Source organism: the organism of the source record quoted next, unplaced genomic scaffold, assembly GCF_019419815.1.
Source record: "Pyrus x bretschneideri cultivar Hongxiangsu unplaced genomic scaffold, Pyrus_bretschneideri_v1 Contig19, whole genome shotgun sequence".
Lineage (NCBI taxonomy): Eukaryota > Viridiplantae > Streptophyta > Magnoliopsida > Rosales > Rosaceae > Pyrus > Pyrus x bretschneideri.
Window position 1 is genome coordinate 7015651 of NW_025999490.1, and position 20208 is coordinate 7035858.

The 20208-nt window shown below is 38.2% G+C and overlaps 5 protein-coding genes across 7 annotated transcripts; 2 read left to right on the top strand and 3 right to left on the bottom strand.

The window, feature by feature from the left end:
• The first annotated feature begins 445 nt into the window (after positions 1-445).
• LOC103943835 (putative F-box/LRR-repeat protein At5g02700) lies at positions 446-2386 on the top strand. The gene has a single exon (XM_048582527.1). The coding sequence runs from the start codon at positions 1436-1438 to the stop codon at positions 2384-2386; it is 951 nt and encodes a 316-aa protein (XP_048438484.1). The 5' UTR covers positions 446-1435.
• Positions 2387-5829: 3443 nt separating this feature from the next.
• LOC103943827 (pumilio homolog 12-like) lies at positions 5830-8469 on the bottom strand. Its single transcript, XM_009354189.3, has 5 exons — positions 7996-8469; positions 7081-7597; positions 6802-6964; positions 6550-6713; positions 5830-6474 (listed from the first exon to the last, which is right to left on the bottom strand). The coding sequence occupies exons 1-5, from the start codon at positions 8300-8302 to the stop codon at positions 6102-6104; spliced, it is 1524 nt and encodes a 507-aa protein (XP_009352464.2). The 5' UTR covers positions 8303-8469; the 3' UTR covers positions 5830-6101.
• An 800-nt stretch (positions 8470-9269) lies between these two features.
• LOC103943816 lies at positions 9270-12248 on the bottom strand. 2 transcript variants are annotated; one of them, XM_048582457.1, is made up of 5 exons: positions 11910-12248; positions 11370-11770; positions 11147-11277; positions 10903-11025; positions 9270-10781 (listed from the first exon to the last, which is right to left on the bottom strand). In XM_048582457.1, the coding sequence occupies exons 2-4, from the start codon at positions 11683-11685 to the stop codon at positions 10942-10944; spliced, it is 531 nt and encodes a 176-aa protein (XP_048438414.1). In that variant the 5' UTR covers positions 11686-11770; positions 11910-12248; the 3' UTR covers positions 9270-10781; positions 10903-10941. The 2 variants fall into 2 exon arrangements, with proteins under 2 accessions (XP_048438414.1, XP_048438413.1); XM_048582456.1 differs by having other exon boundaries at positions 11370-12248.
• Positions 12249-12746: 498 nt separating this feature from the next.
• LOC103940228 (scarecrow-like protein 13) lies at positions 12747-19797 on the bottom strand. 2 transcript variants are annotated; one of them, XR_007257706.1, is made up of 3 exons: positions 19626-19797; positions 16869-18697; positions 12747-12891 (listed from the first exon to the last, which is right to left on the bottom strand). XR_007257706.1 is itself a non-coding variant. In XM_009350649.3 (2 exons), the coding sequence occupies exon 2, from the start codon at positions 18532-18534 to the stop codon at positions 16924-16926; it is 1611 nt and encodes a 536-aa protein (XP_009348924.2). In that variant the 5' UTR covers positions 18535-18697; positions 19626-19797; the 3' UTR covers positions 16790-16923. The 2 variants fall into 2 exon arrangements, 1 of the variants encoding a protein (XP_009348924.2); XM_009350649.3 differs by lacking the exon at positions 12747-12891 and having other exon boundaries at positions 16790-18697.
• On the top strand, positions 14841-16732 carry LOC125476401 (zinc finger MYM-type protein 1-like). The gene is made up of 3 exons (XM_048582528.1): positions 14841-15423; positions 15526-16569; positions 16683-16732. Exons 1-3 carry the CDS (start codon positions 14841-14843, stop codon positions 16730-16732), a joined length of 1677 nt encoding a protein of 558 aa, XP_048438485.1.
• Positions 19798-20208: the final 411 nt, after the last annotated feature.

Consider the following 20208-nt stretch of genomic DNA (forward strand, 5'->3'; position numbering starts at 1 on the left):
CCCAGTTTTTTCATGCCGTAAGAATAAATCACCACCATAGTCCTTAATTTCATGGGTCAGCAACACTTTGATTGTAGCACAAGAAGTCTTTCAGTCAATAACTAATTATTCAAAGAAATTGAGGGCATTTGTGTCTATTTAAGTAGAATTTGGAATATATTTGAAGGTTTTTATAAAAATTATCATTTATGAAATTAATGGTCGATTTTTGGGTTCTTCATCAAAGTTTATTGCCCTTTCATCTTTTGGACTGAACAAGTACATATTGTAATGAAATAAAACCGTTGGCATTAGTATGTTTGAGTGTATTTTATACATGAAAATTTTGGCCATCATATCCTGATCATTAAATTCTTAACCAAGGTCTGATGGCCGAAAACGCAAATCCGGTGGTGGTACTTCAAATCTTATGACACAATTGATTAGGGATACTAGCACCCTGGTCCGTCCGCATAGCAGGCAGAAATGTTACCAGTCGATGATATCAGTTGAAATGATGTTTTGGTGGACTAAAAATAATTTGGATTGGAGGAAACCATCCCATCCCATCCCATCCCGTGATCCCAGGCCCCACAGCCGCTACTCTTTAACTCACTGCTTAGTTTTTGAAAACTAATAATTAAAAAATAATAATGATAAAAAAATGTTCGAGAAATGCCCCATATAGTACGACGTGGTGATATTTTATTGCCTCATATCGTACGTACCCGGCCGATCCAGTTTCCACTTCCGAACCCCAACAAACACCATTTACTCATTTTCTCGGACAGAAGCGAATCAAATATAATCCCTGTGGGTTTTGTCTGTTCAAATTTCTCGCCTCTCCTCTCTTGATAAAATATATAAAAAAAAAAAAATTATAAAAAAAATTGAATCTCCGGAATTGTGATTCTATGAAGAAAACAACTCCATCCTCTCAACTCATCCGATGCAACAAGTTAAATACAGTCTCTTATTCTTGTTAATTTCCTAAATGTTTATGTTTACCTGAGGCTGACTGTGACTGACTGGTATGGTGGTCTGATTTGTATGAAGATGCCGTCTTTCTGTTTTCCCAGATATCAAATTAGCATCAAAATTGCACCTTTTTCTCGTTTCCTTCATAAAAAACGCGGCTGCTTTATGTTTTTCCACGGATCTTTCTTTCTTGTACAAATTACAGTTGCCCCGTTTTCTATCCATGATGTAAAACTGCTTTGTTTTGGTTGATTTCCTTACTGTTAGCAGCCATTGTTCATATTTGTTGATGGTGCTTTTTGTAAACCAAGTGATTCTTTTTTTCCTTTGGATCAACACAAATTACGCTAATTGTGTAATCGTATCATGAAATTGAACAGAGATGGAGTTCGATTCTCACTTTTGGTGCTAAAGGGAGCAGCAGCCCTTCCTAGGAGCCTTTATAGTTTATAGGCAAGGGAGACGGTTGCCAAAAAGAATGATGAATACTAAGGGCGGCGAGTGTAACTTGGTGGACAGAATTAGTAAGTTGCCAGAAGAAATTCTCTTTACTATTGTGTCTCTCTTGCCACTAAAAGAAGCAGGAGCTACCAGTATTCTTTCCAAGCGATGGCAATATGTGTGGGCGTCGACTGTGACTCTCGATTTTGATCCTAAACATGAGCTGGGTGAACATTATTGCCGCCTGCTGCGTGTAGAACCAGAACAAAAAGACCTGCTAAGACAGAGATTTGTCGATTGGGTAAACACTGTGGTGGAACAACATAGAGGCCCTGTTATCGAACAATTCCGGGCTTACTTTGACATAGATGGTCATTTTACGAGTTCCATTGATAAGTGGATTCAGTTTGCAATGAATAAGAGAGTTCAAATACTTGAGCTGGTGCTTTACAATGAATTGAGACGTAACTATAACGATGTCTATCCCTTTCCTGTCCAACTAATAGGTCTCCAAAATGATTCTACCTTGAAGCTAAATCCCACCCATTCTGACATTTCAAGTCTACATCCTTCTGGATACAATGTTGGATTTAAGTTCCTCAGAGTTGTTCATTTCAAATACGTTGACGTGTCGGGAAAAGTTCTTGAATACTTACTGTCAAATTGTCCAGTTCTTGAAAGATTAAAAGTGGAGAGTGCTAACAATAAGTTGGTTAATTTAAGAGTAGTTGGTTTGTCGATGGCATTGAAATATTTAGATATTCAATTTTGTTTTGCCCTCAGAAGCATTGAGATTCGTGATGCAAACCTTGTTTCCTTCATGTATGCGGGACGTCGGGTAAACTTGCTTCTCAGTAACGTACCTTTACTTGTAGAGGTATGCGTGGATGAGCGCATTAAACCTTTCTTGTTTGAGGGTCGTATCTACCATCGATCCATAGAGCTTCCCTTCACCCAACTGTCATGCACCTGGAGAGACTTGTGTTAAAGGTATATAGTCGTGCTTGGGAGATTACATTAAAAAAATTAGGTGCCGTTTAGTAGATAATTGTGCACTTTGTTGTTCTGTTCATCCTTTGTTGATTCCAGTACCAATACCGAAGCAAGAAAAGTGTGAACAGATAATATTTCCATAGCATTTACAGAAGATGATAATTAATAGACTTGATGGTCCTTGTTGTGTGTACAATGATAGTTTTCATTTTGCAGTTCTATTTTCCATCCTCTGAATTAGGAGAAGAGAAAGAGAAAGCTGCCAAATGCTACCCCCATCCTAACCTCAAGGTGGTGGAAGTAGTAGGGTATCGTGCTCATCCACCTGTTGGTGAACTTGTCATGCACCTTATGAAGAACGTTGCTGCACTGGAGAAAATAGTTATCGATCCTATCCGGCGTTGGTGGTGTCCTATTAGATCACATCCTAACGAAACGGTTAGGGGAGTTGAAGAGGTCAAAGAGAGATTATATCCACACATCCCAAATTACTTCTCTCACAACTTTTAAAATTTAGGTAAACTAATAAAAATAGATTGAAAACTTTGAGTTTAACCAAAATGCCAAAAATGTGTTGTAAGTGAATAGTAACTAATAAAAATGGATTGAAAACTTTGAGTTTTAACCAAAATGACAAAAATGTGTTGTAAGTAAATAGTATCAAGAATGACTTTTTAGAATAAAAATATCTTTAACATTAAAAGTGAACATTATCAAAACTGTCTATACAAGCATAGGTTACTAGTAAATTCACCATAATTAAAATACATGGCAAAAAGACATATAAAGGTGTGTAAGAAGTAAAATAGAAACATATAAAGGTGTATGAGAAGTAAAATAGAGACATATAAAGAGGTATGTGAGAAGTAAAATAGAGACATATAAAGGTGTATGAGAAATAAAATAGAGATATATAAAGATGTGTGAGAAGTAAAATAAGATGTGTGGATATCACACTACTTTAATAATCTGTATTTTCCCTATTTTAGAATTTTAAAACCTAAAATTGACTATAAAGAGAAACAAAAACCAAGGTAAAAGGGTAATTTTGATTAGTAATCTCGAAAGCTAAGAAGATACACTTACCCAAATCGAGCCGTCGCCCACTGATGTTGTTTTATGATCGCACTGAACGATATTTTTAAGAATTTATTAAGTTATCAAAATATTACATGAACTTTATATTCAGACGGTTTCGAGGTTGGACTTTGCATTTTGTTTTATATTCCAAAAACTAAAATTAATTGTAAACATTCAGAATAAAAACAAATGTTGGTCTCATGGCCCGCCAAAACGGTGGAGGCAGTGATACCGCATCACCACAAGGCAACAGGATATGACACCACCGTCGACGGAGGAGCTCCCAAGCCGAAGCCGGAAGGACCATCAACGTCGACGATAATCTTTATGCGACGTTAACTTTACTTTTGGAATGTACAGGCACCGATTTTGCCTGCTCCTTTCAGTAAGAGACGGATCAATGTCCCCCGTCACAACACAACAAACAAAAAAGCATCAAAATTTTGAACAGAAAAGGGAAAATCTAACCGGAAGATCGAAAAGCACTAAATAAATTGAAAGAAAGTCGACCCAGTAAGATCGAAAAGCACTAAATAAATTGAAAGAAAGTCGACCAGACTTTGCAGATAAACCCTAAAAACCCAGAACAGGGGCGCAGACTAGAACCCTAGCACTAGCAGATGAAAATAAGGGACTGATTAATTAAGCACATGGAGAGGAGGCTTTATAATGTCAGCACATTACGTCAATACCGTCCGATGTGTATCGCGTGGCTAGGAATGAGTGATAGTTAATACGGGAGCCCACAAACAAAATTAGGGTTCGGCTCTATTCTGTTTTGGGCCCAAGGGTCATTGGTACGTAGGCCCCGCAATTGAGCATATGTAAAACTTTGCACAAACAAGTGCAATAACAATATGAATCAACAAAGACGAGTGTTTTTTTTTTTTTTTTTTTTTTTTAACAAATAATATTATATACACTCAACTGCAAGTAAAACAACATTAAACCTCAGCCCGCACATGTAGGAGACATCAAACAGACTACCATTCTGCCTGCACTTTCTAGTGGAGTCAATGATCGAGTCTAGAGATGGGTTAAAAAAATTGAAAATCGAAAAAAAACGAGCCGAACATCAAACCAAACTAGGTGAACCAAACCGAATATAAATACGTTGGTTCGGTTTTGATTTTGGTGGTCTAGAAACCTGACTAGACCGAACCGATTTATATATAATATATATTAAATACTTAAAACCTAGAGGTTAGAGGTTTCGAACCCCTTACCTCCTGGTTGAGGAATATTTGCTTCAGCCAACTTGACAACAAGCTTTGCATTACTATAATTGTATTAGTAAAATATTTATACTAATTCTGGATCTTTAATTCTTTATAACATTTCTAAACACATAACCCTAGTTGTCCACTCATTTATTCCCATTTCATCTTCTCTGACTTCTCAACCTCTCTCTCTCTCCCACCGTCAAGAATCTATCTCTCCCATCGTTGCGATGCCTGATTTAAGAAGTTCAGGTTCATAAACATTGATCTCACTGTATCAATTTCATCGATTTTTTTCCCAATCTTGTAAATTTTTTTATTTTGTGATTGAATGATTGGGTTCGGAATTTGGAATTGTTACCCTTTGCAAATTTGTAAATTTATTTTATCTATTACATTCGCACTCTTGTAAACCACAGAGAAGCCACTCGAAGGTGGTTCAGCAAGTGAATTATGATGATGTTTGTTTAATATAATTGTTTAATCAATCTTTCTTTTTGTTTTTTGTGTTTTTTGATCATCTAAAAAATGTTGTTGATGTTTGTTTAGATTTTTGGTTGTGAATTTTTGAAGTTGTTGATGTTTGTTTGGATTGTTGGTTTGTGAATTTTTGAAGGAAAATTGGCTGATGTTGTTCTTGGATTTGTCTTTGTGGAGCCCTATGTTGGTTGCTCGTCTGTTTGGTTGTGTTCGAACAGGTGCTCATGGCTGGATGTTGCAATTGTCGAGGCATCGGTTGGTCGGTGGCGAGGGTTTGGGATGCTCGACGACAGGTGCTATAGTGGAAGCTTAGGTTTTTTCGGTTGTATTTTATGGATTGGGCCTTCACAGTTTGTTGGATCTTTTGGCCTATTTGGTAGGTCCTCTTTTGGGCTAGTTTACCAACCAAATATATATATATAATAAAATAAAATAAGGAAAAAACCGAGCTGGACTAAAACTGAACCGAAAAAACCGAAGAAAAACCGAACCAAACTTTGGTTTGGTTTCCACTTTCGGTCAAAAACCAAACCGAACGGAACTGAATCCACCCCTAATCGAGTCCTTGTAATTCAACAACTTCTTGTCATAATTTGTATATAAAACTGGAAAACTACATTAACAAATCTTATTAATATTTTGAGGTACATCCATTAGACGCACAGTTCCGAAATCTTCCAGACTCAAACGACATACATTGCTGCAGATGCACTAGTATCAGAAGAACACCAACTTAGCAGACACAATACATGAGCAGCCAGCCCTCCTATATTTTCCACTATGATTCAGTGTACAAATTATATTATACTAGATCCACTCATCCCCTCTTTGAGTTCAATTCGCGGCTTTTCAACAGAATAACAAACAAAATATATGCAAATGTTAAACAACATCATCGTCAACCGGCTGTTGATCAACCATTCACAATTACTACTCTAGGGGGATCCCTTTGTCAATGACGCTCAGCACTTTCCTTCCAAACCCAACCATGAGTTCACTTCGATCTTTGTTGAGCTTTTCTAGAAGCATTTGATGAAGGGGGCTATTTTTGCGCTTTGTGGCCTTCAATGCTGTTTGGATCACGTAGTTTCCATACTGATCTCGCGCAACTTGCCAGAGTTTGTCATACTTCAGAAAAACATTCACTACAACTTCCATTCCCAAAGAGTTTAAGCACATCTCTACAACGTGACTCCCGCCTTTTTGCAATGAGAGTTGTATGTAAAGATTTCGAAGCTCAAAGCATATCTTTGCAGAGAAGACTGGGTTATATAGCGTGAAGATGTGCTGGACAACATAGTTCCTGAAAAATGACAAAGTTGCTGAACAGTTGACACAAAATGTAAACACAATAAGATGAAAGAGGGATTTTCTGTACCCTGAAGGATCCTGAGAAAGGAATTTTGAGTTGCTCGAGACTTTGTCCATGAGTTTCTCTCTGTATGGAGTTTTACTGTTGGTGATGAACTCATTCAAATGTATGCATCCCCTTTCGTGCTGAGCCAGTCGGACACAAAGCCTCACAACAGCTTCATATATTTTCTGCAATCAAATCAACCAAATGTTGAACTTTTCAGAAAAGCGCTTAAAATATGTGTCCAAAACAGAAACATAAAGTAACCCTAGCTACCTTATTTTTCTCAATGTCAAGTTGGTTTAAGCACTTCAAGATGACACGGGATCCTGTACGATTGGTCATCAGTTCTTCGACAACACAAGATAGAGCTGATGTCAAAGTGTATATCAGGGACGATTTCTCGAGCACCTTGATCAGCGTTTGAATTGATTTTGAGCTGCAGAAACAAGTTAAGCAACCAGTCCTTCACAACTATGAAGCATAAAACGCAGATATATTTCTCCAAAGCAAACTGTTTTCTTGAGGGTTAAGGAATAAGGATTAGATGGATACCCATAATTGCAGACTGATATGTTGATGAGTGGTTCAGAATTCAAAGTTATCTTAGCCACAATGAGTCTCAACTGACTGTGATTGCATGATTCAACAAGCTTCCGAAAAACATAGTGTCCATGAAAGTCACACATCACCTCGAATAAGGAACCAAAAACCCCTTCGAGTACCGTACTCTTTGCTAATGGGTCGCTGGGAGTTATCAGCCTCTGTACCAAGGCCTGCGATCCGAGTTGAGTCATAGCGAGTCGAGCTATCTCACTAGGTATTCCTGAACTTTGGGCCCAATTATTACCATTGAAATAATATAATCCAGTCCCTTCAACATTGCCCCTGTAATTTTGTCCTCCATAATTTTGGTTCCAATCGCTATTACCAAAAGGGCTCAGCTGGTGTGCCCAATTGCCCAAAGATGTTGATGTTGCTCCAACACTCCAATTTGCTCTTGTCCCTTCTTCTGTCGCCGGATTGCCGATTAGTTGATGGACATTCAGATTGTTTGAACCCATAAAGTTTCCTAGAAAATCAAGAACATAAATTACATAGGCTCATAACCTATACACACATAAAATTAAGGTAACACTTTTGATATCAGTATTATTTAGGGTATAGAGTAGTCTGTCTTCAACTTTAGGGTTTAAGCATAGAAAGGACCATAAAGTCGAAGACTTAAAAAGATCTGTTCTAAACAAGTATCAGATTTTGAAACCAATCCGAGACTAAAACCCAAAAGTTTAATCCCTAAGCAAGGATTCTACCCTTGGAAGATCAAGGTCGAAAAAAAAATCCTACCATGTTAAAGAAAATTCTGCGGTTAAAAGTTTACCAAACGCGTCATGTCTTTAAGGACGGTAAAAGTCTTGCATACGAAACTGTACATTACACATGAATTGGGAGAGTGAATACGAAGATTACCTCCAGCGCTCACACTATTGCCTCCCCATATACTCTGTGAATACAATGCCATTGGAGCTCTCGGACAATTTCTGAACCCGCTTTCGTATCTCGGATAAAAATCAGATTGTGCTTGTTGGATTTTGGTGGGAGTAGCATATGAAGACGAACCCGGAGAACTAGTGCTGCTTTCGTCCACTGTTACCCGAACGTTGCCGAAATAATGGCAGAGGTCGGCTTCTTGTTGTCGTCGAAGAGAGTAAGAAGGAGGCACGCAAGGAGTCTCTGGATTGGGAGGGTCGGAAGCAGAGTAACATGAAGTCGCCATTGTTACAGAGAGAGCAAGAACTTCAAGAACCAGAAGACGAGAAAGAAATCAGAATTCAAAAAAAAAAAAGAAGCAGAGTCTTGGTTAAATATAGAGTGCGGTGATCCCAGTTTAGGTAGGATCCTAATCCTTGGTTGATATGGTTTTTATTACACTTACGATTAGGCTTTTTTTAAGATAATATAATTAGGAATTACCGTTAATATTAATTAGAAAAGTGTTGGAGGTAAAATAAAAGGGGAAATAACTAGAGGAATTATTGTTAATTCAAGAAGGATTTGTGTGAAGGATGGACGAAACCTGGGAGGTTTATAGGGAAGCTTGCAGATAAAGTTTTGCGAAAACAAATCGGTGACTTGGAAAACAAGTTCAAAAAGTGCACAATATTTCTCATCCTTCCGGTTTGGTCTAGTCCGGTTCAAAACGGTATGCCCGATTGACGTTGTTAGAAAATTATTGTAGTCAATGCGGTTTGAATTAATAACTCAAACAAAATAAAGGGCATGCAATTTTCATGCATAGAAATCTGCAAAGTGTGTTTTCAAGACCACACCCCACGGGAGAAGTTCTTGGGTATAAAAAATGGGTGTGAGAGGCAAGGTGGGGCAAAGTGGGGTAAGGTTAACATGACAAATCAAGGGGTGCAATATGTGGTTTTGATGTGTTGGGGTCTGTATTGACCCGTGGTTTGAGTGTTGGGTCTCACAATTTATTTATCTTATAAAGTTAAGTACTATTAATCGAGTGAAAATGATAAACACACATAATTTTTCTTCTCTTGTACATCGTGTTAATTTTATCCAGTTTAATCCGATGGTCAAAAATATTGAGGAATGTGTGAGGGATTGAAAAGTGGGGTGTAAAACCTGCTCCGTTAACTGAATTGAGCTCCAATTTTGAAGAAAAACTTCTAGTACCTGGGATGATATTATGCAGTATACAAAGTCAATCATGCGGTGGAATATGGGCAACATTAGGCCGGTTGCAGTATATGATTGACTTCAAATGCCACCAACAATGAAATATGCAGTGCAATATGAGAAATCCTTGTTCATACTTGACCCAACGAGAAAATGTGACAGGTTGGCAATATATATGATGCAGAGAAAACAAATTGTGGAGTGCAACCTGAAACAGAAAAAACACAATGAACAGTAAAACTTGACCAAAGTTTCAACGAGAAGCTAGAATTCATTGACAATGCGGTCTACAAGTACAGTCCTAATTCAAGGCCTTCATGAATATTTTCTCTTCCCCTGATCAAAATCTGCCAGCAGCAGCGCAGCAAAACGTAACTCCAGCTCCTGGATTTTCTGACTACGAGTAATTGTTTGAAGAAATAGGCGAGTCTTGCCAACAAGTTTTCTGAATCCAACAAGCTTTCGTCATCGGTTAGCTTCCTCTGTCATACAATCTTGAAATATAAAGGAGAAGTTAAAACAAACGATCAGCACTACATAAAGATTTCCTAACACTAATTTTTCTTGTTTTGCTTCCAAAACATGTTAGATGAAACAAAAGACAAAACTACAAGCTGGGAAGCCTAAAAATAATGTAGCTTCGAAACTCTCAGAAGTTCGTTGCAATGGACATGGTGATTCCTAAAGAACTCTAATTGCTATACCATGGGTGGTGAAGGCGTTACAATGGGATGATAAGGGTGAAAACTCGAATTAAGTTGCTTGGAAACGACAATCAGCCATTACTATAAAGCATCAATCAACTACAATAAAGGCTCAATTTCTATCGACTTTATTATTTAATGTGTTGATCATCAATGGCTCGCTCCCGGCAATTCCACTGCCTAGTTATCTCATGTTGACTGAGACAAATGTGCGTGTGGTCTACATGCCTTAAATTTTACATCTTCGACTAAAAAAATGGTAATCAATCTTAATGTCACACGTCAACTGACCCTTTGTTTTTAAGTAACAAGAGAAGAGATAATAACAACTTGACGATGTAGTAACATATCCTGCAGATGTGCACCAATGATAACAGACACAGAATACATACACCCGTGTTCTTGTTGTGTGAGAATTAATGTCCATTTCATCTTCTAAAGTTAAAGTTAAATCTTTTATCGATGACAAATAGACGTGAATCCAAGAAAACACAGATTAACAGTTCCAACTTACTGGTCTTCAGTAAAAAACCTGTAGAGAAGAGCTGCATAAAGTCCATTTCTTGTGCATGATTAAAGTTCATGTCCTGACATTAGTACACGAGGGAGTGTTTATCCTGAAACGGGACACCACCATCTCACGGGGCACATCAATGAGGAATTCTCTGGTACACAATTAAATAAAAAAAAAGGCAGATGAAAACACCAACCATTGCTTTACGCACATGGAAAATGCAGCTGAGAATTACCATCCACGTTAGGTCGTTCTGCTTCTCCTCTAACATCAATAGTTTGTCCAAATTTAGGCTTATCATCACTGATCACTCGAATCTCTTCCACAGACATTCTGTTCGACTGGACCAGAGGTGCAATACTCAGTAACAAGTACATGGACAAAGCAAACGTTGCGTGTTCCTAACATGCATTAGGCTACTAAAAATGAATGACTGACTTTCATCTACTTTTTCTTTAGTACCTTTCGGGCCATTAACAGAAGCCTCATTTGTAGAAGTATTTATTGACTGCGCAAGACGTTTAACACGACTGAAACGCAGTCCATTTGGAAGCCTCCCAGATCCAAAATCTCCAATTCGGAAACCTATTTGATATTAAAACTAAAGCTCATAAACAATTAAGTTCTTGCTTAACTACAATCATGAATTACATTTAACACTATCAAGCTTACAAGAAGAATTACTAGCATCACCCTTTGGAATCACCTGTGCTACGATTTGGTGAATACCAATAACCTCGCCATCTAAATTATTCAACCAACGCGCAAGCCGCCTTATATGACTCAAACGCAACCGCTTTGGGAAATTAGCCGATTTAGAAGCTACAGCCTCCAAACCTGTAAGACATTTCACGCAACATGACAAACTTTTGAGTCCCCAATAACTTTGAACATGCGAAATGACAATGCAGTTATACAAACACACTTACATTCGGAGTGCTGCAGACATTCCCCGGTTGTTTTTTCGAGCTGAGTAACTTCCCAAACGTCATTGTTCCCTCCTGATGCTGCCGCTTCATGTTCATTGCTTATTTGCTGTACATGTGATGGGAAATCCCCTGCTTTAGCATTTTCAACTCTCAGTCGTCTAAGTTGATAGTTCCTACGACAGCGTGCCAGATGCCGTTCTCTCTGCTCAACGGTCATAGACTGCCTCCTCTGCCTGTCCCTTACGCGACGTAGTTCGCGCTCTTGCTCTCTTTGCATTCCGCGCAACTCCGACCTATCTGACGACAACTCCTCCATTGTTGTTCAAATCCGTCGGTAACGGACTCTCCAATTCTTCAAGCAAATTTTGCTACTTGTTCTGAAATCCACAAGAAAACCAAATCTGCACGATTCCTTCTTACCCCTCAATTATTTTCCATAATTTTTCTTCGTTTAATATGAATGACAATTAAACTATAGACCTAAAGTTCTACCTTGAGCGAAACTGATATGTGTGCGAGAAAAGCGTTGTGAGGGAGTACCTGGAGTTTCATCGTGATCAGAATTCAGAAAGCAGCAATTCATGCATTTGTTTTTATCATGCATGGAGTTCGAATCACAGTGCGGGTGTTTTTCTTTTATTTTATTTTTTATTTTTTACAAAATGTTTTCGGTTTTCACGGGGTTAATTGCCGTATTTTCCGGGAAGTTATCAAGTAAGTGGTCGAGTTTCACCGTAGGATCATGATCCGACCCATTTCGTTTCTAAAGCATGAACCCGAGTCCCGACCACTAGGACCATTTCTCTAGTTTTGACTCCGCATAAATGACGAGTTCAGATGCATAACTTTTACAGTTAGTTTATTGTTTAGTTTAGTTCGATTTCGCCTCTTAAAGTAAAACAGATTCATTGGTAGATGTGGTCTCAAACTTAAATCACATATTTCTCATAGTTTAGATGATTTTAGCGTAGAATTGATTCAAACAACAATAAAACATAAATCCCGCTGCAAGGAGCATATAGCTGTTGTGGTTACTCATTTTCGGAAATTCAGTGTTCAAAATCTCTCTAGCCTACAACAATTGACAATGTATGGGGTAGCTTAACCACATCACACAATCTCAATTCCCACGTGTGGTGAAACTCAAGTCAAACACATTGAGTGACATCCAGCTCCTAATAAGCACGTGGATAACTTTTCGATGTGCTATACAGACAAGCAGCTTCGTCCTTTCCAAGTTCTAAAAGCCTTGGTAGGGAATGCCCTAACATCTCACTTGGGGTCAGCACTGCTCCTGAGTTTAACTACTGGAGATATTTAACTACAAGTCAAGCTAAAGGTACTTTTTGTTTGGTGAAAAGCCAAAGACAAAAAGGGTAAAACAGCAGTAAAAGTGAGAGCTATTCTCTTTCTTTGCAAGGCCGACATTTTTACATCACCAAATTTCGAGATTCGGGTTTGGAACTACAGCTAGGAACTCTTCCTACCAAAATTTACACAATCAACCTTCCATGCTCTAAGCAGGGACGGATCTACAGAGGGTCCTGGGAGGTCCCAGGACCCCTCGGCCATCCTAAAATGTTGCTAGAAATTTTCCGGAGGACCCCTCGTACTCGAACACGAGGCCTGTGCAGACTGTCTGTGTTGTTGCAGCAGCAGGTTGCAGGTTGCAACGGAGAAGAAGAAAACAGGGGAGAAGAAAGAAAACAGGGCATTAAAAAAATGGGTCCAAAACGCAGTGTTTTGGCCCTTTTTTTTTTTTTTTTTTAATTAAACCAATGAAATCAACGTTTGCAATTGGTCCACCTTTGCAACATGATTACATATTATTTTTGAAAGTTTAGCCCCACATGGGCCATCTTTCCTGTCGTCCCTTTCACTTCTCCTTTACCCGTGCCTTCCACTGCTTTTCCCCCTAATCCCCCCATCTTTCTTATATTCACCCAAAACCCTAAATTTCTAATCCTACCCAATCCCATATTATAATTACATTACTCCAATATTATACCTCCACTTGTTTCAATTCTCCAAGCCACCACTATTTGGTTCCAAATTCAAGTAAGTTTTTTGGTATTCTAATCTAATCTCAATTAAATTATATTAGATATTGGTGGAGATTTTTAGTCTATTATTGATATGATTGTTGATGTGTTTTATGTTTGTATACTCATTTTATAATTGAAATTTAGATTGAATTTTTGTTTATTGGTTGATTGGTATATGTTTTGTGTTTTTGGTTAAATGTGTAGTTAGGGGTGGAAAACATTCCCGAAAATCCCAAACCGAACCGAAAAAATCCCGATCCCAAACCAAAAATTTCCCAAACCGAAATTCCCGAAATTTTCGGGATGCTATCCCGAACCGATCCCGAAATTTTGGTATGGGATTTGGGATTGACTTCTCAATATTTCGGGAATCCCATACCAAACCGAAATTATATATTATTAATTTATATATATATATATATATTATATATTATTCTTTTATAATTGATGCTAGTAGTTTCTAATTCATGCTCTGCAACCTGGAATGCCTTACACCTTGCATATTTTTCATGTTCTGTTTGATATTCATTTGGATTTTATTATTGCTGCTGTCATGGCTAATGATTTCAGAAGGTTTGATTCTTTTGTCTCTTCACAGATTGTCAAAAGGGTTTAATTAATTTGAATTTTGACTTTGATAAAAACAATCAAGCATGCCAATATTTGATTGTAGTGTGAATGAAATGACATTCCTAGTTCATGAATGTGTTCTTAAATTATATATTTGAAGAATAATTCATAATTTCATATTTTAATTTGGGATTCCCGATTTGTCCCGAAATCCCGAAAATATTTCGGGATTCCCGAAATTTGGGATTCCCGAAATTTTGGTTTGGGATTGGTCTTCAAATTCCCGTCCCAAAAAATTTCGGTTTGGGATTCGGGATACTACTTTCGGTTCAGTATCCCATACCGAACCACCCCTATGTGTAGTTTAGAAATACGAAATATGGAAAGATTTTTCAAGCCAAAGCCAATAGCACCATCTACTTGTTCGGGTAGTTCGAGCTCAAGACAAAATGAGTGTGACATTGATTTTAATAATCTTGAGAGAGACCCGGGAAAAAGAATTCGAATGAAGGACTATCCTTCTAATATTCAAGATGAGGTCCGCAGAGCATATTTGCAAATGGGACCTTGTAGGCCTACAAAGTATGAGTTCCCATACACTTTGCATGCAAAGAAAAAGCGACGATTTGTTGTTTCGTGGTTTGAAGAATATGATTGGTTGGAGTATAGTATATCTAAAGATGCGGCATTTTGTCTTCATTGCTATCTCTTTAAAATCAACTTTTCACAATTAGGAAGCGATGCCTTCACTGGGGTAGGCTTTAAGAAATGGAAGAATGCAAGAGAATGTTTTGACAAACATGTTGGTCCTATTGGTAGTTTCCACAATAAAGCTAGAGAAGCGGCTAGTTATCTAATGAACCAAAAGACACATATTGAAGCAGTTGTGATCAAACAATCAGAAGAAGAGTGTATGAAATATCGTCTTTGCTTGAATGCATCAATAGATTGCACTAAGTTCTTGTTGCGACAAGGCCTTCCTTTTCCTGGCCGTGATGAAAGTGACACTTCGAATAATAGGGGGAATTATTTAGAGCTCTTGCAATTCCTTGCAGATCATGATGAGAAAATAAAGGAAGTTGTGTTGGAAAATGCTCCGGGAAATCTCAAGCTAATAGCTCCTTCAATTCAAAAAGATATTGTCAATTCATGTGCCTTCGAAACTATTAAGGCTATTATGAAAGAAGTGAAAGAGAGTAAATTCTTTTCTATAATGGTAGATGAATCACGTGATATTTCAACAAAGGAGCAAATGGCGGTGATTTTGCGTTATGTGGACAACAAAGGTCAAGTAATTGAAAGGTTCGTGGGAGTCCAACATGTTACCGAAACAACTTCAAGTAAACTAAAGGAGTCCATTGATGAGTTCTTGAAACTACACGACTTGAGCTACTCCAACCTACGAGGTCAAGGTTATGACGGTGCGAGTAATATGAGAGGTGAGTTCAATGGCCTTAAAAAAAAAATTTTGGATGAAGAAAGTTGTGCATTTTATGTTAATTGTTTTGCTCATCAACTACAATTAGCTCTTGTTGCCGTAGCAAAGAAAAACTCCAATGTTGCCGCTTTTTTCACATTGACTAATAGTTTGGTAAATGTTGTTGGATGCTCATGTAAGCGTCGTGATGCACTTAGAGAGAAACAAAAAGAAAATCTCTTGAAAGCTATTGAAAATGATTGTCTTGAAACGGGGCAAGGGTTAAATCAAGAAACTAGTCTCAAACGTGCTGGGGATACACAGTGGAATTCACATTATGGTGCTTTGATTAGTTTGATTACAATGTTCTCATCTGTGGTGGATGTGCTTGACATGATTGTTGAAGATTGCTACAATGATAGTGTTGGTGAAGCAAAAAGGTTATTAAAAGATTTACAATCTTTTGAGTTTGTGTTCCTCCTCTTTTTGATGAAATCCATATTAGGAGTTACAAACGATTTGTCACAAGCATTGCAAAAAAAAGATCAAGAGATTGTGAATGCAATGGCTTTAGTCAAGACATGTAAAGAACAACTACGTTGCATGAGGAATGATGAAAATTTTGATCTTTTGGTTGATAAAGTATCATCTTTTTGTGTTGAACATGAAATTGAGGTGCCTAATATGGATGATTTATATGTCATTCAAGGGAAGTCATTGCGTAAGGCTCCAAGAAAGACCAATCATCATCATTACAAAGTGGAGCTCTTTTTCGAGGTCATTGATTTCCAACTTACAGAATTAGATGATCGCTTCGCTGAAGGTAATACCGAATTGCTTATTTGCTTGGCATGCTTGAGTCCGAATGATTCATTTGTAGCTTTTGATAAAGAGAAGCTTGTTCGCCTTGCTCATATGTATCCTAAAGATTTCACGGATCGAGATAGATCGGCACTTCAAGATCAACTTGATATTTACATTCATTTTGTGCGTTCTGATAATGATTTTTCTCAATTGCGGGGAATTAATGAGCTTGCTAAGAAAATGGTGGAGAAAGGGTTGCATCGAACATTTGCATATGTATATTTGCTTGTTCAGTTGGCTTTGGTTTTACCGGTTGTAACTGCTTCAGTGGAGAGGGCATTTTCCGCTATGAATATCATTAAGGGTCCACTTCGCAACAAAATGGGAGATCAATGGTTGAGTGACAGCTTAGTTGTTTACATTGAGAAAGATGTTTTTTCATGTATTGGTAATGAAGCTATCATGAAACATTTTCAGACCATGAAACCTCGTCGTGGACGCTTGAATTAGGATTTTATAGCTTGTAATATTGTTATGCAAATGATTTTTGAATAAAATGTATTATATTTAACTTTTCAATGTTATTTTTGTCTATAAATTTTTTAACCTTTATTATTGGGACCCCCCGAGTTTAAAATCCTGGATCCGCCACTGGCTCTAAGCGTCATAAAACAACACGAAATTAGAAATTTTACAGGTTTTGCAGTCACCCTCTGGTTCACCTCCATGCAGAAGACGTTGCCATAGCTCTTTGCATCCAAGTAAGGTAGAGAGCCCCATTTGCCTCTTGAATTCTAAAATTCCCGTGATATTCCTTCAACAGAACCCTGATAGCCTCCGTCACTTTAGGACTCAGCGGGTATGGAGTAAATCCATCCATCATTAGCCTTGACCTCCACTTCCCGAAAAGTTCATGGCGTTCCACCCTCTCGGCTCCTTCACAAGCAACCATGTTCACGATGTCTCTAGCCACACAGTGCATCTCTGCGCTGATCCGCTCTTTGTCATCTCTTGGGCGAGCCACATCAATTGATTCAAACATTGCTGTATAATAATCTACCATTTCAACAAACCTTGAGTAGAATGGGGAAGTGTTGGTGTTGGATTCTTGTTCCACAAGTGTCACAACTTTGGGCGATAAACTCTTAACCAGCCTTAACAAACGATCTCTGTGATTTTCAGTGCTCACACTCTCATCTGGCATGTGGTGCAACACGTATGGAAAATTAACGGCTATGGCTTCACCAGGTTGAATCCTGAGATTATGAAGTTCAACCTCAGAACCACACATTGCAGCAGCATTAAACTCAAATGGCACATTGCATGATGCAGCAAGCTCTGAAAGCCTCTTACTCACGATATGAAGTCCCCCACCACGAGCATGCTCTGATTGGGTATCATCAACGCCTGTGATTCGGATACGTGGGGGGCCACCTGGCTGACAAGCTAGATCTTGGATGAGGGGAATCCACTGGCTGCCCTGTGCAATCTGAAAATCAATTATGTGGATTCTTGGCTCATTCTCCAACGCTTCCCGAATGACAACGTTTGCAGACAGGTAAGCAAACCTCCAATATGGGCAGATCCGATAGAGGACAGACATGTATGACATAAGTTCCGAGCTCGTTGGAACTTCACATTTTAGGGTTTTGTAGATTGAACTCCCTGATCCTTCCAACCTTGCTCTGAGACCTTCCAACATGTAAGCCCCCAATCTCTGCATTGGCTCCCCAGAGACTGACACCATTTGCCCCAAAACTTCCATCAAGCTTATTGCATTGTCAAATTCGTTTTCGGATATCGCACGTGCACAGTCAATGAGAACATTTTTTAGGTTTAACTTAGGTATCGTTTCGGCTATTTGACTATGGCTCCACCTTGCCATACCACTCCTGTGAGAACAAAAGTGGCTGTCAACAATATCCGAATCAGGTCCTAGCAATGAAACTTCCATTTCCCTGAGCTTGGACTTGAAGTCATCATCCACAATTATGGAGCACCCACTTATTGGTGATCCATAGTTGTTGCCAGAGGAATGGTGCTGATCAGAAAAGCACGAGTGAGAACCTTGCGGAGAAAATGGACTCCTGTTAGACAAGCCACTAATAGCAGATGGGGAATCGCAGGTTAGAAAGGCAGTGGCTGGAGATGAATCCAGGGTAAAGAACTGCTCCTTGTCATCCTTGTAGTTTTGAAAGGAAAGATTGTTTCCTGGGCTACCAGTATCCGGATACATGCTTTTTTCCAAAATTTGGAAACCACAGCGATCAATCTGCTGCACAGGCTGATGATACAACGCCACACCTCGGTGCTGCTGAGATGCTTTCATATAAAGAAATGAAATGTTGAACCAATCCAGAGAAGGATTCTCACCTAATATATGTTCCTAAAACTTTACTCGATCGCCCGTCAATTAGATCTTAAACTGAATCTCAATAAAAGTGACAAACTGCTTCAACTGTGGAAGAAAAATCACAAGAGAACCACCAAATCTGCACATAGGAAACAAGTTTATGTTAACCAAACAACCAATAAAAGCGACCTTTACATCAGAAGATCACAAGAAATTTTTAATCTTAGATGAAAGATTAAGGTCACAAGAAGCGAGATTGATCACCAATCAGAACCTCACAACAACAAAATTGAATACGCTACAAGCAAAATATGATCCTTCAAACCACTAAAACAATAAAATTCGCCCCTCTATTTAGAAACTCGGAAAGTCAGAACCTGAAAACTCACCTACCAAACACGTAACTCCGCCATAGATAACTTGGGATTCTATATATTTTATCTACCCAAAGAAGAAAAAGCACTCAGCAGGTGAAACCTAACCAGCACAGTCCCCACTACTTTAATTACCTACTAATTTCTCCTCCAACATCCCCAGACAATAACAGCAAAACGTGTAATTTTTTAAGCACACGAATGTTGATACGCGTTTTTCTGTCTAATTATTATTTAATTCCACCCCTCCATCTTTTCTTATGAATTCTAATAAAAGTAACTAATTAATTACCGCAAAAAGAAAAAGTACTTTAACATCTAAATTCCGGAATTGTATGATTTCTTCAAATAAATTGGTCTCAGATCAACAAAAAAATGGCATTAAAACAACATAATTTCACAAATTATTGAACGTAAAACAATTCAGATATACAATAGCGATAAAAACATGGCAAAAAATATTAATTCCCATATGCAGACGCCAAATTAGAATTCGAGTCAGTGAAAACAATCCACCTTCAAAAAAATCCAACAGAAACTCATGTTCCCAGTTCATGAAATCATCCAAAAAAACAAGGTTAAATCTTTACTTTAAAATGCTCAAAACAACAAACACCCCAAGTCACAACAAACCTTCTTAATCCGAACCCAGGATTAAAAACAAAATACTAATCGAAATTAACGAAAGCTTACCTTAATCACATAGAAGACAAGTCGGCTGAATTAGCGAGCTCAGGTCAGCTGGGATTGGTGGGTTGGTAAAACCTTAACTTTCAGATTCCCTCTTCTTCAGGAGTCAGGAGTCAGGAGCCCGAAGCCAGAAGCCAGAGAGTAATCCTTCTGTCATGTCTAGAACTATGTGTTGCGACTTAGTAGGTTTTTATAGTTGTACCTGAGAAAATGCCACCGCCGTTACAGAGAATTACAATGTCGCCCCCTTTGTATTCAAATTTTGGAGGACTGTAGACACGCAAAGAGTTGTGGTCCGAAATGACGAAATTAACCTTATTCCAATGAACGACGTCACGACGTGTGATCAGCATTCATGACTACTGACTGTACTTCACTTTTCGTTGAGAGTCAAAGCGTTCTTCTTTCTTTATTTAAAAGAAACTAATAGAAATGATTTGAAAATTTTGAGGTTTAATGATAAGGTCAAAAAAAAAGGTAAAGTGAATAGTGACAGATTTGATTTTTTAGTGTAAAAATGTGATTTTTCGTTAAAATAAACAGTACTGCAGACTTTTCATTAAAACTCCCTTTATTCAATGCGTTC